Source organism: Coregonus lavaretus (genome assembly GCF_964263955.1).
Source record: "Coregonus lavaretus genome assembly, chromosome: 29".
Taxonomy (NCBI): domain Eukaryota; kingdom Metazoa; phylum Chordata; class Actinopteri; order Salmoniformes; family Salmonidae; genus Coregonus; species Coregonus lavaretus.
This window is the reverse complement of record NC_140016.1, coordinates 28,048,263-28,060,998: the sequence shown is the minus strand read 5'-3', so window position 1 is coordinate 28,060,998 and position 12,736 is coordinate 28,048,263. Positions and strand designations below refer to the sequence as shown.

Genomic DNA, 12,736 nt, shown 5'->3' with positions numbered 1-12,736 from the left:
CGTCATTATGGGGTATTGTGTGTCGATTTGAGGATTTTTGTATTTATTTAATCAATTTTGGAATAAGGCTGTAATGTAACACAATGTGTAAAAAGTCAAAGGGTTTGAATACTTTCCGAATGCACTGTACGTAGACGCATGAAACAGCCTGCTTCTGGACCATTGCACTTGCACAACATGCAATCCAATCATACATGGCTACCATGTGGGTCCAATTTTTCAAAATGTTAACTGATCAGATTTTGGCAATCGGATAGAATTGATTGTTAGAATTGGGTTTTTCAAAATTGAAAAATGAGATTCTGATCCTCCGGATAGGGATTCGTATTTGGTAGTCCAATCTGATCTTTAATCAGGATTTAATTGTTGTTTTTGCATTTTTCAAAACTCAAAGGTAGTGATTAGGATAGTTTTGAGGCCGAAATTCAGGATGATCTTGATCCCACTTATAGGGTGGATTCAGGGTGGACATAGAAAGGTGAAAGGCACTACAACCAAGAAATGTCAAACTAAAGTGAGGAGGAAAAATATATATATATATTACACTTTCCTACATTTGGAAACTAAAGGTTCGTTATGTTAAATTCACCGCAGTATAGGTATGTGGTCAGTTGTTAGGCTACATTGAGAAGTGTCAAATGTGTGTACTTAAGTGATATACAGGCACTGTTTTTAAAAAATCGAATTACCTTTATTCATGTAGTTTACTCCTCTCTCTTTCCCTATGCGTGTAGAAGTAGTACCATAACCTGTCTGGTGTAGGCCTATTCAAAGCTCTGAAAATCCGTATTCTGTTATCTTGATATTGTGGTATCTGGATCAGAACGATCCGATTTTTTATTTTCGGAGAAAGTCTTAACAGCCACATCGATCTGATCCTGGATAGCAAAAAATAGGATTACAAAATCCAGATAATTCTGATCCAGATTAAACGTTTTGAAAGAATGTGCCCTCTAGATCAAAAATAAATCGCCCCTGGTTACCAACTGAAGCATCCCATTGGATAATACATTACCCAAATTATACAGGCCACTCAAACCAGGAAGTTGCCACCTCTCCCCCGAGTTGACACCTTTTGGTCTACTCAGTCAGAGAAACAGTTTGCATCTGAACACCAGGTTGGAAGGACAGTCACTTTTAGCTCTAAGACATGCTAGATCAGGTAGTGCTCATTGCAGGAGTAACTGTGCTAGGTGTGTTAGAGCAAGGTAAGTTGTTCATATTTTATTTCTATAAAAAGTGCAGTGCTTTTATGATAATCCTGTGGTCATTACCATAGAACTAGTAATTAAGTTAACTTGTTTGTATTCAATTTAACATTGGAAATATTAACCTGTGGCAGAAAATGCATGCATTACACACATCTTATCAAAGATCTGATTTCTTTGAGTGTTGGTACAATTTCCTTGTCAATAAGTGTGGGGAAATTATTTTTCAGATTTTTATAGCATGGATATTGTGATGTGTGTTGGTAGCTTACTTCTCTCTACAGGTGATATACGCCAGACGCAAGTACTCTGTCTCCCCACCCAGCACCTCAGGACCCCCAGGGTTTGACAGGGTCTTCAGAGCTCAGTAAGTCTGCTAGATCTGAAATGACATGTCTATCAGCAGTTTAATATTGATTTCTTTACATACTTACTTTACCCAAATATAATTTTAGTATTAAGTTGCTGTTGTGTCATTCTTCACCTGCACTCAGAAATTGATGACGCTTGATAAATATCCCTCAGTACTTAGCAGGTGACATGCAGACAATAGATGTAGAGAGTAGGCCTATTTAGTTGATTGCCAAAGTAGTTGATTTAGAATGAGAATATCAGGGTTCGCACAAGGTGTTTGAGGTTCTTAAAATACTTGAATTTGGAAATTCAAGTACTGGAATACCTTGAAAATCAGACATTTTCTATAGTTGGTACTTGAAAAGTACTTGAATTAAAATGAGAGAACAGAAAATGATCAACTATGTTAATATGAAAAATATTAGAAATGTATTGGTCTTACGAATTAAGAGTTATATTTCCTCAAGTGTTTTGCGCTCTGGTTGCCAGGCAAGCTCGCTCATTCCACCCACACTGCCACTCAGCCAGGCAGGTACAGAACTGACTGATTAGGCGCCGCCAAACATCACATCGATAACTAAAATGCCGGGCAAATGTATACTGAACAAAAATATAAACGCAACATGTAAAGTGTTGGTCCCATGTTTCAGGAGGTGAAATAAAAGATCCCAGAAATGTATTTCTCTCAAATATTGTGCACAAATGTATTTACAGCCCTGTTAGTGAGCATTTCTCCTTTGCCAAGATAATCCATACACCTTATTCTTCTTCTTCAATGAGGTTTAACGGCGGTTGGCATCCAATTTGTTGCATTACCGCCACCTACTAGACTGGAGTACAACTCCCTTATCTTTTCTTGAAAAATAAAGTAAAGCAAAGAAATATCCTACCATCTAACACTACACTCACACCTTCAACACTACAACTAATAATTAACCCCACCCTTCTCCACTTTTTAAATATACTCACTCCTACCTCATGCCCTCAACATGAATTGATGGGACATCACCTCTTAACACTCCCCGTAACTCTTCTGCTGTCAAGTCTCGCACACCCAAATATCTCTCTGCAGCTGCCACCACAACATCAATTTTCTTCGATTTGCGTTCCATCCCTGCAGTACAATTAATAACCATTGCTAAAAATCCAATCTTGCTGAACCATACAGTGGGGAAAATAAGTATTTAGTCAGCCACCAATTGTGCAAGTTCTCCCACTTAAAAAGATGAGAGGCCTGTAATTTTCATCATAGGTTCACGTCAACTATGACAGACAAAATGAGATTTTTTTTTCCAGAAACTCACATTGTAGGATTTTTAATGAATTTATTTGCAAATTATGGTGGAGAATAAGTATTTGGTCAATAACAAAAGTTTCTCAATACTTTGTTATATACCCTTTGTTGGCAATGACACAGGTCAAACATTTTCTGTAAGTCTTCACAAGGTTTTCTCACACTGTTGCTGGTATTTTGGCCCATTCCTCCATGCAGATCTCCTCTAGAGTAGTGATGTTTTGGGGCTGTCGCTGGGCAACACAGACTTTCAACTCCCTCCAAAGATTTTCTATGGGGTTGAGATCTGGAGACTGGCTAGGCCACTCCAGGACCTTGAAATGCTTCTTACGAAGCCACTCCTTCGTTGCCCGGGCGGAGTGTTTGGGATCATTGTCATGCTGAAAGACCCAGCCACGTTTCATCTTCAATGCCCTTGCTGATGGAAGGAGGTTTTCACTCAAAATCTCACGATACATGGCCCCATTCATTCTTTCCTTTACACGGATCAGTCGTCCTGGTCCCTTTGCAGAAAAACAGCCCCAAAGCATGATTTTTCCACCCCCATGCTTCACAGTAGGTATGGTGTTCTTTGGATGCAACTCAGCATTCTTTGTCCTCCAAACACGACGAGTTGAGTTTTTACCAAAAAGTTATATTTTGGTTTCATCTGACCATATGACATTCTCCCAATCCTCTTCTGGATCATCCAAATGCACTCTAGCAAACTTCAGACGGGCCTGGACATGTACTGGCTTAAGCAGGGGGACACGTCTGGCACTGCAGGATTTGAGTCCCTGGCGGCGTAGTGTGTTACTGATGGTAGGCTTTGTTACTTTGGTCCCAGCTCTCTGCAGGTCATTCACTAGGTTCCCCCGTGTGGTTCTGGGATTTTTGCTCACCGTTCTTGTGATTATTTTGACCCCACGGGGTGAGATCTTGCGTGGAACCCCAGATCGAGGGAGATTATCAGTGGTCTTGTATGTCTTCCATTTCCTAATAATTGCTCCCACAGTTGATTTCTTCAAACCAAGCTACTTACCTATTGCAGATTCAGTCTTCCCAGCCTGGTGCAGGTCTACAATTTTGTTTCTGGTGTCCTTTGACAGCTCTTTGGTCTTGGCCATAGTGGAGTTTGGAGTGTGACTGTTTGAGGTTGTGGACAGGTGTCTTTTATACTGATAACAATTTCAAACAGGTGCCATTAATACAGGTAACGAGTGGAAGACAGAGGAGCCTCTTAAAGAAGAAGTTACAGGTCTGTGAGAGCCAGAAATCTTGCTTGTTTGTAGGTGACCAAATACTTATTTTCCACCATAATTTGCAAATAAATTCATTAAAAATCCTACAATGTGATTTTCTGGAGAAAAAAATTCTCAATTTGTCTGTCATAGTTGACGTGTACCTATGATGAAAATTACAGGCCTCTCTCATCTTTTTAAGTGGGAGAACTTGCACAATTGGTGGCTGACTAAATACTTTTTTCCCCCACTGTATATCCCTTTTTGGTTTATCCCTCTGTACAGGGACATCTCTACTACTCACACAATTTCTCTCAGGATCCCTCCCCCTTGACCCATCTTCCTCTACTTTCTTCACTGCCTCCGCATATGACAACAACTTCTCTACTCTTACCCTGGATACCTTAACCTGCTTCTCTCGCACTGGACATGTCTGATCCCCAGCCCCATGGCCACCCCTACAATTAGCACACACCACCACTTTCCCCACTGCTTCACACTCCTTTGTCTCATAACCCTTCTCACACCTTGGAATCTCCCTCCTACACACTGCTGCCACATGCCCATAAGTTTGTCACCTGTAACATCTTAAGGTATTCGGCACATATGCTCGCACTGGATAACTTATATATCCTAACCTCACTTTCTCAGGCAAAGACTCAACTTCAAAACTCAAAAGAACAGACAATGACTCTTCTGTTTCCACACTCTCGCCACCCTGTTTACTTCGCACCAAACGACAAGCATCACACACACCGGGAATCATCTCCTTCAGTTGGTCAACTTTTACATTCACTGCTACTCCAGTAATCACTCCTCTCAATGGCGCCCTTTTCTTAAGAGCGAAACAATTCACAATTCTTTCCCCCATTTGTTTAACTCTGAGCGCCTTCTCCCTGTGCCCAACAGAAACACAAACAATTATCACTAGACCACTTCTGGTTACCCTCACCAAATCCACTTTACCCAACGCTCTTTTCACCCATCTTGAAACCACAATTGGATCTGCCAAAAGGCAAGGATCCACACAGACTCATCTTTATCCTGACCCGCTGTGCAATCCTGGGGCTCTGAGTGCTTCACCACACCTTCCACCTCCGATACATCACCCTCATTCACTTCCATTTCTACTCCTGTCTTCAGCTCACTTTGCTTACATTTCTTACCACTCTTCTTTAACAAACCTTCTCCCTTTTTCCCACCATTTTTAACTGACTCAAACTCACAATCTTCCTCCATCTCTCTCTTAGACCTCCTCTGCCTCTCTTTTTCCCTCCATTCCTCCTCATTCATCCAAGTATACGTCTCCTTATGATAATACTGCATTTCTCCAAATCTATATCTGTTTCTTGTCTTCTCTAAGGACTCCATTTTCCCCCTCCTTTCCTTTCCGGCATCTATTCTATCCTCTACCTTGACCTCTTCATTGCTCTCCTCTTCTGATCCGCTGTCCTCCTCTCCTGAATCACCATCGTCTTCCGATCCCTCATCCGAGCTGTTACCCTCACCATCATCGGGACTTTCTCCATTTCCAACTGCTCGTCTTTTCGCTGAAGACGCCATGCTCCACCCATCCATACACCTGACAGGTGTGGCATATCAAGAAGCTGATTAAACAGCATGATCATCACACAGGTGCACCTTGTGCTAGGGAAAAGGCCACTCTAAAATGTGCAGTTTTGTCACACAACACAATGCCACAGATGTCTCAAGTTTTGAGGGAGCATACAATTGGCATGCTGACTCCAGGAATGTCCACCAGAGCTGTTGCCATAGAATTGAATGATAATTTCTCTACCATAAGCTGTCTTCAACGTCGTTTTAGAGAATTTGGCAGTCCATCCAAACAGCCTCACAACCGCAGATCACGTGTAACCACGCCAGCCCAGGACCTCCACATCCTGCTGTTTCACCTGCGGGATCGTCTTAGAGCAGCCACCTGGACAGCTGATGAAACTGAGGAGTATTTCTGTCTGTAATAAAGCCATTTTGTGGGGAAAAACTCATTCTGATTTGGCTGGGCCTGGCTCCCCAGTGGGTGGGCCTTGCTACCAAGTCATAGATTAGGGCCTAATGCATTCATTTCAATTGACTGATTTTCTTATATGAACAATAACTCTGTAAAATCGTTAATTGTTGCATGTTGCATTTATATTTTTGTTCAGTATAGAGTCTAGCCTGCCTGGCATATATTGATGTTTATGAATGGGGTTTGCCAGACCCAGCCAGGGATGTAGTGGAGGGTAAACGCCGTTTACGCAACTTTTTATTTGTGAAATAGTGTTTACTCACCTTTTTATTTAGTTAATTATCGTTTACCCACTTATTGCGTTCCCAGCGTTGATCAACGCCTACCTCTGCGAATGAGTGGAATCATGAATGGTTCATCTATGCTCGTTATGTTAGCCTGCTCCCCGGATTTGCCTTGTTAGCAGCGCATTCATTCACAACTTTGCCCAAAGGGAAACTTGGCCCACGACATAGGCAGAGAGTTAAAAATAACTACCTTCGCCCAGACAAGTGTTGGCAAGTAGCAGAGAGACGCCGCTGACAGTGGGGAATGTTTTTAACATCCCTCGACTCCTGTCGTGTCAACATATGAACTGCAGGAGCAGTTGACTGAAATTAAACTAGCTAGCTATAATCAAAAGATGGGCTATAAGTTCTCATAACAAAATACCTTTTCTTTATAGAGAGTAGTGAGACAGTGGTGAGTCAGGCTGCAATGAAGGAGGCAAAGGAGATACACAGAGAGGAAGTATTGAAGCAAACGGGGAGAGAGGTTAGTAGTAGTACTGTGGTTCCAAAACCTGGGGTCCAGGACCCATGTGGGGTCGCCTAAAATGTAAATAGGGTCCCCTGAGAGAATCTTTAATCTTATCAAACACATTAATAACTTGTTCCTCTTCAAATGGGTATAGAATACAACATTTTAGAGTCAACTAAGGGCCTTTTACACTGTCAGAATTCACTTTCATGTCATGTTGGGACAGCCTGTGGGACCAAAAATTTAGTGAAATATAAAGACAATTTTATTTGTACACTGAACAAAAATATAAACACAACAATTTCAAATATTTTACTGAGTAACAGTTCATATAAGGAAATCAGTCAACATCAGTACTGACTTACCACTCATGTATGTAGTAAATAAATAGTGAAACACGTATTGTTGAGTAGAACTTGTAAGGTAGTGATAAATAGAAAGTTGTTGTTTTTTAGGTTGTGGAGACATACTGCCATCTGGTGGCAACTAGAAACAATTGCATGATAGGAACTATTACAACTTGATGGTCCTTGAAAATAAATATTAGTGCTTGAAAAAGTACTTAAGTCCTTGAATTTGACTTGCCACTGTCTGTAAGTATCCTGCAATATGTACCCAAATACATTGCAACATAATTTGGTCAAGAAAAATTAATTCGATTTTTGTCAGAAATGGCATGCCCAAAAGCCACCGCATTTGTAGATTTGCCCCTAGGTGCTTGCTATGTATTTTACATTTACGTCATTTAGCAGACGCTCTTATCCAGAGCGACTTACAGTTAGTGAATACATTAATTTTTTTATACTGGCCCCCCGTGGGAATCAAACCCACAACCCTGGCGTTGCAAACGCCATGCTCTATCAACTGAGCTACATCCCTGCCGGCCATTCCCTCCCCTACCCTGGACGACGCTGGGCCAATTGTGCGCCGTCCATGAGTCTCCCGGTCGCGGCCGGCTGCGACAGAGCCTGGATTCGAACCAGGATCTCTAGTGGCACAGTTAGCACTGTGATGCAGTGCCTTAGACCACTGCGCCACTCAGGATTTTACTATGATTCCTGGCTCTTGAACTGATTTATGTTTTGTTTCTTTAGAGCCAACTGCTCTGAATATTTCCCAATCTTCATCACCATCCTATGGGTGTCTGGACTCTTCTTCAGCCAAGGTAGGCACCCAAAATGTATTCTCTGCTGCCTCAGTGCACCCACACAGCCTCATGCTTTATTTGACAATTTCACTGAATATATTGACTACCTCTTTGAGTCAAGTTCACTCCCATTGAGGAAATTAAAATAAGATTTTATGTTTTACGACAGACAGAGATGGGCAAAAGATACATCAATATATCTTTTTACAAGACACTCTAATGACCAATGTCTATTGACTTGGAATACAAATGTAGCCAATTCATAGCCATTGATTCATGAAGAGTATAACTTATAAATGTCTCATGAGCTTAGTTCAACTGTCTTCCTCCATCACAACCCAAAATATAAGCTTTTTTTACCCCATTGTTTGTAAAGTATGTAATTGTAAACAAACACTGTATAGCTTCAAAATATGATTAAAGCTATTGTTTTGATATCATGGATGGTTAGTCCTTGCATCCATAGCTCCATCTATGAATTTGAGAGTGGTTTCTCCAACCCCATCCCTCAGCTGTTTACTGAAAGAAGTGGCGGAGTGACCGCTTTGTTGTTTAAATCCCAGATTGCCCTTTTAACTGCTAAATTATGACCCATTTTTCTCTTCATCACCTAGGTCTGTCAGCACTATGTGGACTCCTATACCTGTACGGGCGCTACCTGTACTTCAGGGGCTATGCTAAATCGGCACATGGCCGGTAATGACACATCGGACTGTCCCTCGGGGCCTGTTCCAATAATTATGCATCATTCCTTGGCATTGCAGATCATCCTTCCGTTCCTTGGAATTACATATCTGGCGTATTAGATTAGTGATGCTCAAGAAAGAGAGTAAGGAGAGATTTCATTTTGAAGTATAGGGTCAGAATCAGTGTTCCCTCAAGATAAATAGCAGCAGGCACCCGCTACATGTGGATACCAGAGCCTTCTATTTGCAGAGTTGTCACAATGGGGAGGTCGGTTTTCTATTATCTGGAGGCTCGAACAGTTCCTCAACTGTCACTTTCCCTGTATCTTTCCCATAGGAAGTTTATTTAGAAAAGTTGTCTAATCTCGTATTCTGTACAAAATTAACTTTGTCGTGTTTAGTAAATATACTCCAAACAGACAACATCATCCCTTCATATTCATTGTCCCTCAATCAATATTCATTGTTTCTGAATTATTGCGTAATGCATTGCTGCTAAAACAAATGATTATCTTTCTTGCTCTCCCTCTCTCCCCCTCTTTCTCTCCTTCCCAGACTAGCCCCTCTGTATTTCAGTGCCAAGGTTCTGTGGGTTCTGATTGGGTTCTCCACCCTGGGGATTCTGGGTTCTGTGTGTCGGTTCTACCTGGATCTGGACCTGACGCAGCTCGCCAGCTCTGTCCTCGGCCTGACTGAGGAGGGGGGGGAGCTATAAGGGATGAGCAGGAAGAGAAGAGATTAAAGGAGAGATTATGGGATACACTAACAAAAATGTAGACAAGCTACCTTCGTTGCCAAATCAAGACAACTAAATGGGACTGGTTGATTGAAGTAGGGAAATATGTGTTCCAACCATGAGCTGCAGTTTTGAAATAATACATGTGTCCGGTCTAGGCCTATTGTAGGCTATTTTACGAACTGCTTATGTGCCATTTGCGGGTATCTAATGGTTAAAAAATGAATATGTTTATCTTTCTAATGCTGTTAACTGTATGTCTCAACTCATATTATTAAGTGGATTACACCCTGTTAAAACGGGAGTGAGCAGTGATATTGATTAGAAAGAAGCACCTGTTTCGGTAGCGCGAGTCGCAGCTCAAATTGCGCTTGCAGTCCTTCATTTAGCAAATCACCTTGCAACTCCGTTAGGCCTAAGTGTTTTTCAATTTAGACAGAGAATATAGGCATACACATTTTATTTAGTTGTCCAATGTGCTAACTGACTGTAGTGTGCTAGCTAGCCAGTGTGTTTACAGTTTCATTAATTTGCCATGAGAAAAAGGCTTCTGGAAAAAGCAACTCCCTTTCTATAATCATTGCCAAAAATAAAACATAGTTTTCTTCACTTGTCGACTATTAGGCTACTGTAGAAGGTTAAAAGTGTATAAATAATCCACATTATTTGTGAATTCCCCACTCTGTTCAAGCAAGGGAACTTCCGTACAAAATTTGCATGCAACTTGTTAAAAATTTAGAAAAAAAAGGGGTTAGACTGTTGTCATAAGTGTGTTGATGCATCCAAACTATGTTAAATCCCCATGCAATTTTTTAAATTTGATTTTGAAATCATCATTGTATGTCTAAGTCTCAGGTTATTTATTGAAAATAACTCCAAATATATGTATCATTTATTTCCCTGAGCCTTCCTATGCCATTGAAATGCTCCGTCTGATCGTGTGGGCGTGTTGATACAAATGTAATCAGCCCTGATTGGCGGATAGAATCGTCTAGACCAGGGATGGGCAGCCCTCTCTTTTTAGCCCCGCGGACCAATTTCCAAAGACACATTTTTTTCCGTAAGTTAGTCTTACGGCCAGCTATCTAAACATGTAGTAATCATGGTTGAATTACCGATCGAAGGGCCCCCATTGATTTTGTTAGACACTGTCAGATAACATATTAAAAACTGCAAACATTTCTCTCCACCCTATTGCAAAATGTGTAGAATTGCAGGAAATTAGCTGTAAAACTGCAAATGTTTCTCTCTTCCCAATGGCCAAATTAGTAGAATTGCATGAAATGATTTATAGAATTGCTTAATCTTCTCTCCGCCCCATGGCAAAAGGTGTAGATTTGCAGCAAACCTGTTTTAAAACTGCACATTTTGCTTAGGGCCTCCAAAAGGGTAGGGTCGGCTTAAACTGCATGTGTGGGTATGCAGACCCACGAGCCACTGCGGCCTCCCATGATGAGTTAAGATTTTTTGTGGCCCTCACCCCCATCAAAGTTGCCCATCCCTGGTCTAGACTCGAGAGCCTACCCCGCTAACCCCTTCAAAGTAGGAGGATACATATGCAAATAAAAGATGACTGGTCGTTGATCAGAATAATCAGATCAGATTCTGATGTCATGATCTGGGCCCAAAACTCCATCTCACATGGACATGCTGAAATTCCAGGCATTTCTTTCAAACAGCTCTTACAAAAAAGGGCATTTAACGGACCGTTTTATTTTGGGGAAGTGACCATGACCTTTGGACAAGTAAAACATGACCTGTTTTTGGCCATTGGACAAGTGCCTTTGAGAGCTAAAAGACCCAATGCAGCTGTTTTTATATCAATATCGAAATATGTCTGGGTAACAATTGATTACCACCTTACAAGCATTTCGCTACACCCGCAATAACATCTGCTAAACGTGTATGTAATTAGCAAAACATATTTCTCAAGCAAGAATTTTGCTAGGACTAACTGGAAGTGGTTTGAGTGGGGAGGGGCGAACTTTAAAAGCTTGCTGTTGTTAGCAGCGAGGTTTGGAACTCTTTGTTATTGGTATATTAACCAACGTTCCACCTGGTGACGTCAAGCCGAAACTCCAGCCCATTCAAACAGGCTGATTAGAAGGTCCTGTGTAGATTGTATTTTCAACCAGCAACTATCTGGAAATAACACTGGTTACAATATTTCACAAAAAAGTTTAATCAGCTGTTGTACAATATGGTATAAAACACAGGAAAAACTGAATTTTGATTGCACTGGGCCTTTAATGTCAACCCCTGGCTAATGTCAACACTCGGTGGTACCAAAGTACACTTGAAGTCGGAAGTTTACATACACTTATGTTGGAGTCATTAAAACTCGTTTTTAACCACTCCACAAATTCCTTGTTAACAAACTATATTTTTGGAAAGTCGGTTAGGACATCTACTTTGTGCATGACACAAGTCATTTTTCCAACAATTGTTTACAGACAGATTATTTCACTTATAATTCACAATTCCAGTGGGTCAGAAGTTTACATACACTAAGTTGACTGTGCCTTTAAACAGCTTGGAAAATTCCAGAAAAAGATGTCATGGCTTTAGAAGCTTATGATAGGCTAATTGACATAATTTGAGTCAATTGGAGGTGTACCTGTGGATGTATTTCAAGGCCTACCAGTAGGACCGCAGGAACCTATCCACATCCTGATTTACCCGTTCCACCTGCCCATTTGACTCGGGGTGGAACCCAGAGGTCAGGCTGACCGAGACCCCCAGACGTTCCATGAACGCCTTCCAGACCTTGGACGTGAACTGAGGACCTCGGTCGGACACTATATCCGCTGGTACCCCGTAGTGCCGGAAGACGTGAGTAAACAGGGCCTCCGCAGTTTGCAGGGCCGTGGGGAGACCGGGCAGAGGAAGGAGGCGGCAGGACTTGGAAAAGCGGTCCACAACGACCAGGATGGTGGTGTTACCTTGGGAGAGGGGAAGATCAGTCAAAAAATCAACACTTAGGTAAGACCATGGGCGTTGTGGAACTGGTAAAGGTTGTAACTTACCCGTTGGGAGGTGCCGAGGTGCCTTAATCTGGGCGCACACCAAGCAGAAGGAGACGTACACCCTCAAGTCCTTAGTCAAGGTAGGCCACCAGTACTTTCCGGTCAGGCAGCTCACTGTACGACTGATACCTGGGTGACCAGAGGAGGGTGACGTGTGTGCCCAGTAGATCAGACGATCACGGATAAGAGCAGGCATGTACCGCAGCCCAGCTGGACACTGAGGTGGAGATGGATCTGTGCGTAATGCCTGCTCTATATCCGCGTCCATCGCCCATACTACCGGCGCCACAATGCAGGA

General features: G+C 41.9%; 1 protein-coding gene across 1 annotated transcript; it reads left to right on the top strand.

Annotated features, from left to right (window-relative positions):
• Nucleotides 1-1,150: 1,150 nt before the first annotated feature.
• LOC311105264 (leukotriene C4 synthase-like) lies at nt 1,151-10,247 on the top strand (the record flags this gene model as incomplete). Its single annotated transcript, XM_084147357.1, has 5 exons — nt 1,151-1,208; nt 1,476-1,575; nt 7,938-8,008; nt 8,605-8,686; nt 9,232-10,247. 5 exons carry the CDS (start codon nt 1,151-1,153, stop codon nt 9,389-9,391), a joined length of 471 nt encoding a protein of 156 aa, XP_084003483.1. The 3' UTR covers nt 9,392-10,247.
• Between the last annotated feature and the right edge of the window lie 2,489 nt (nt 10,248-12,736).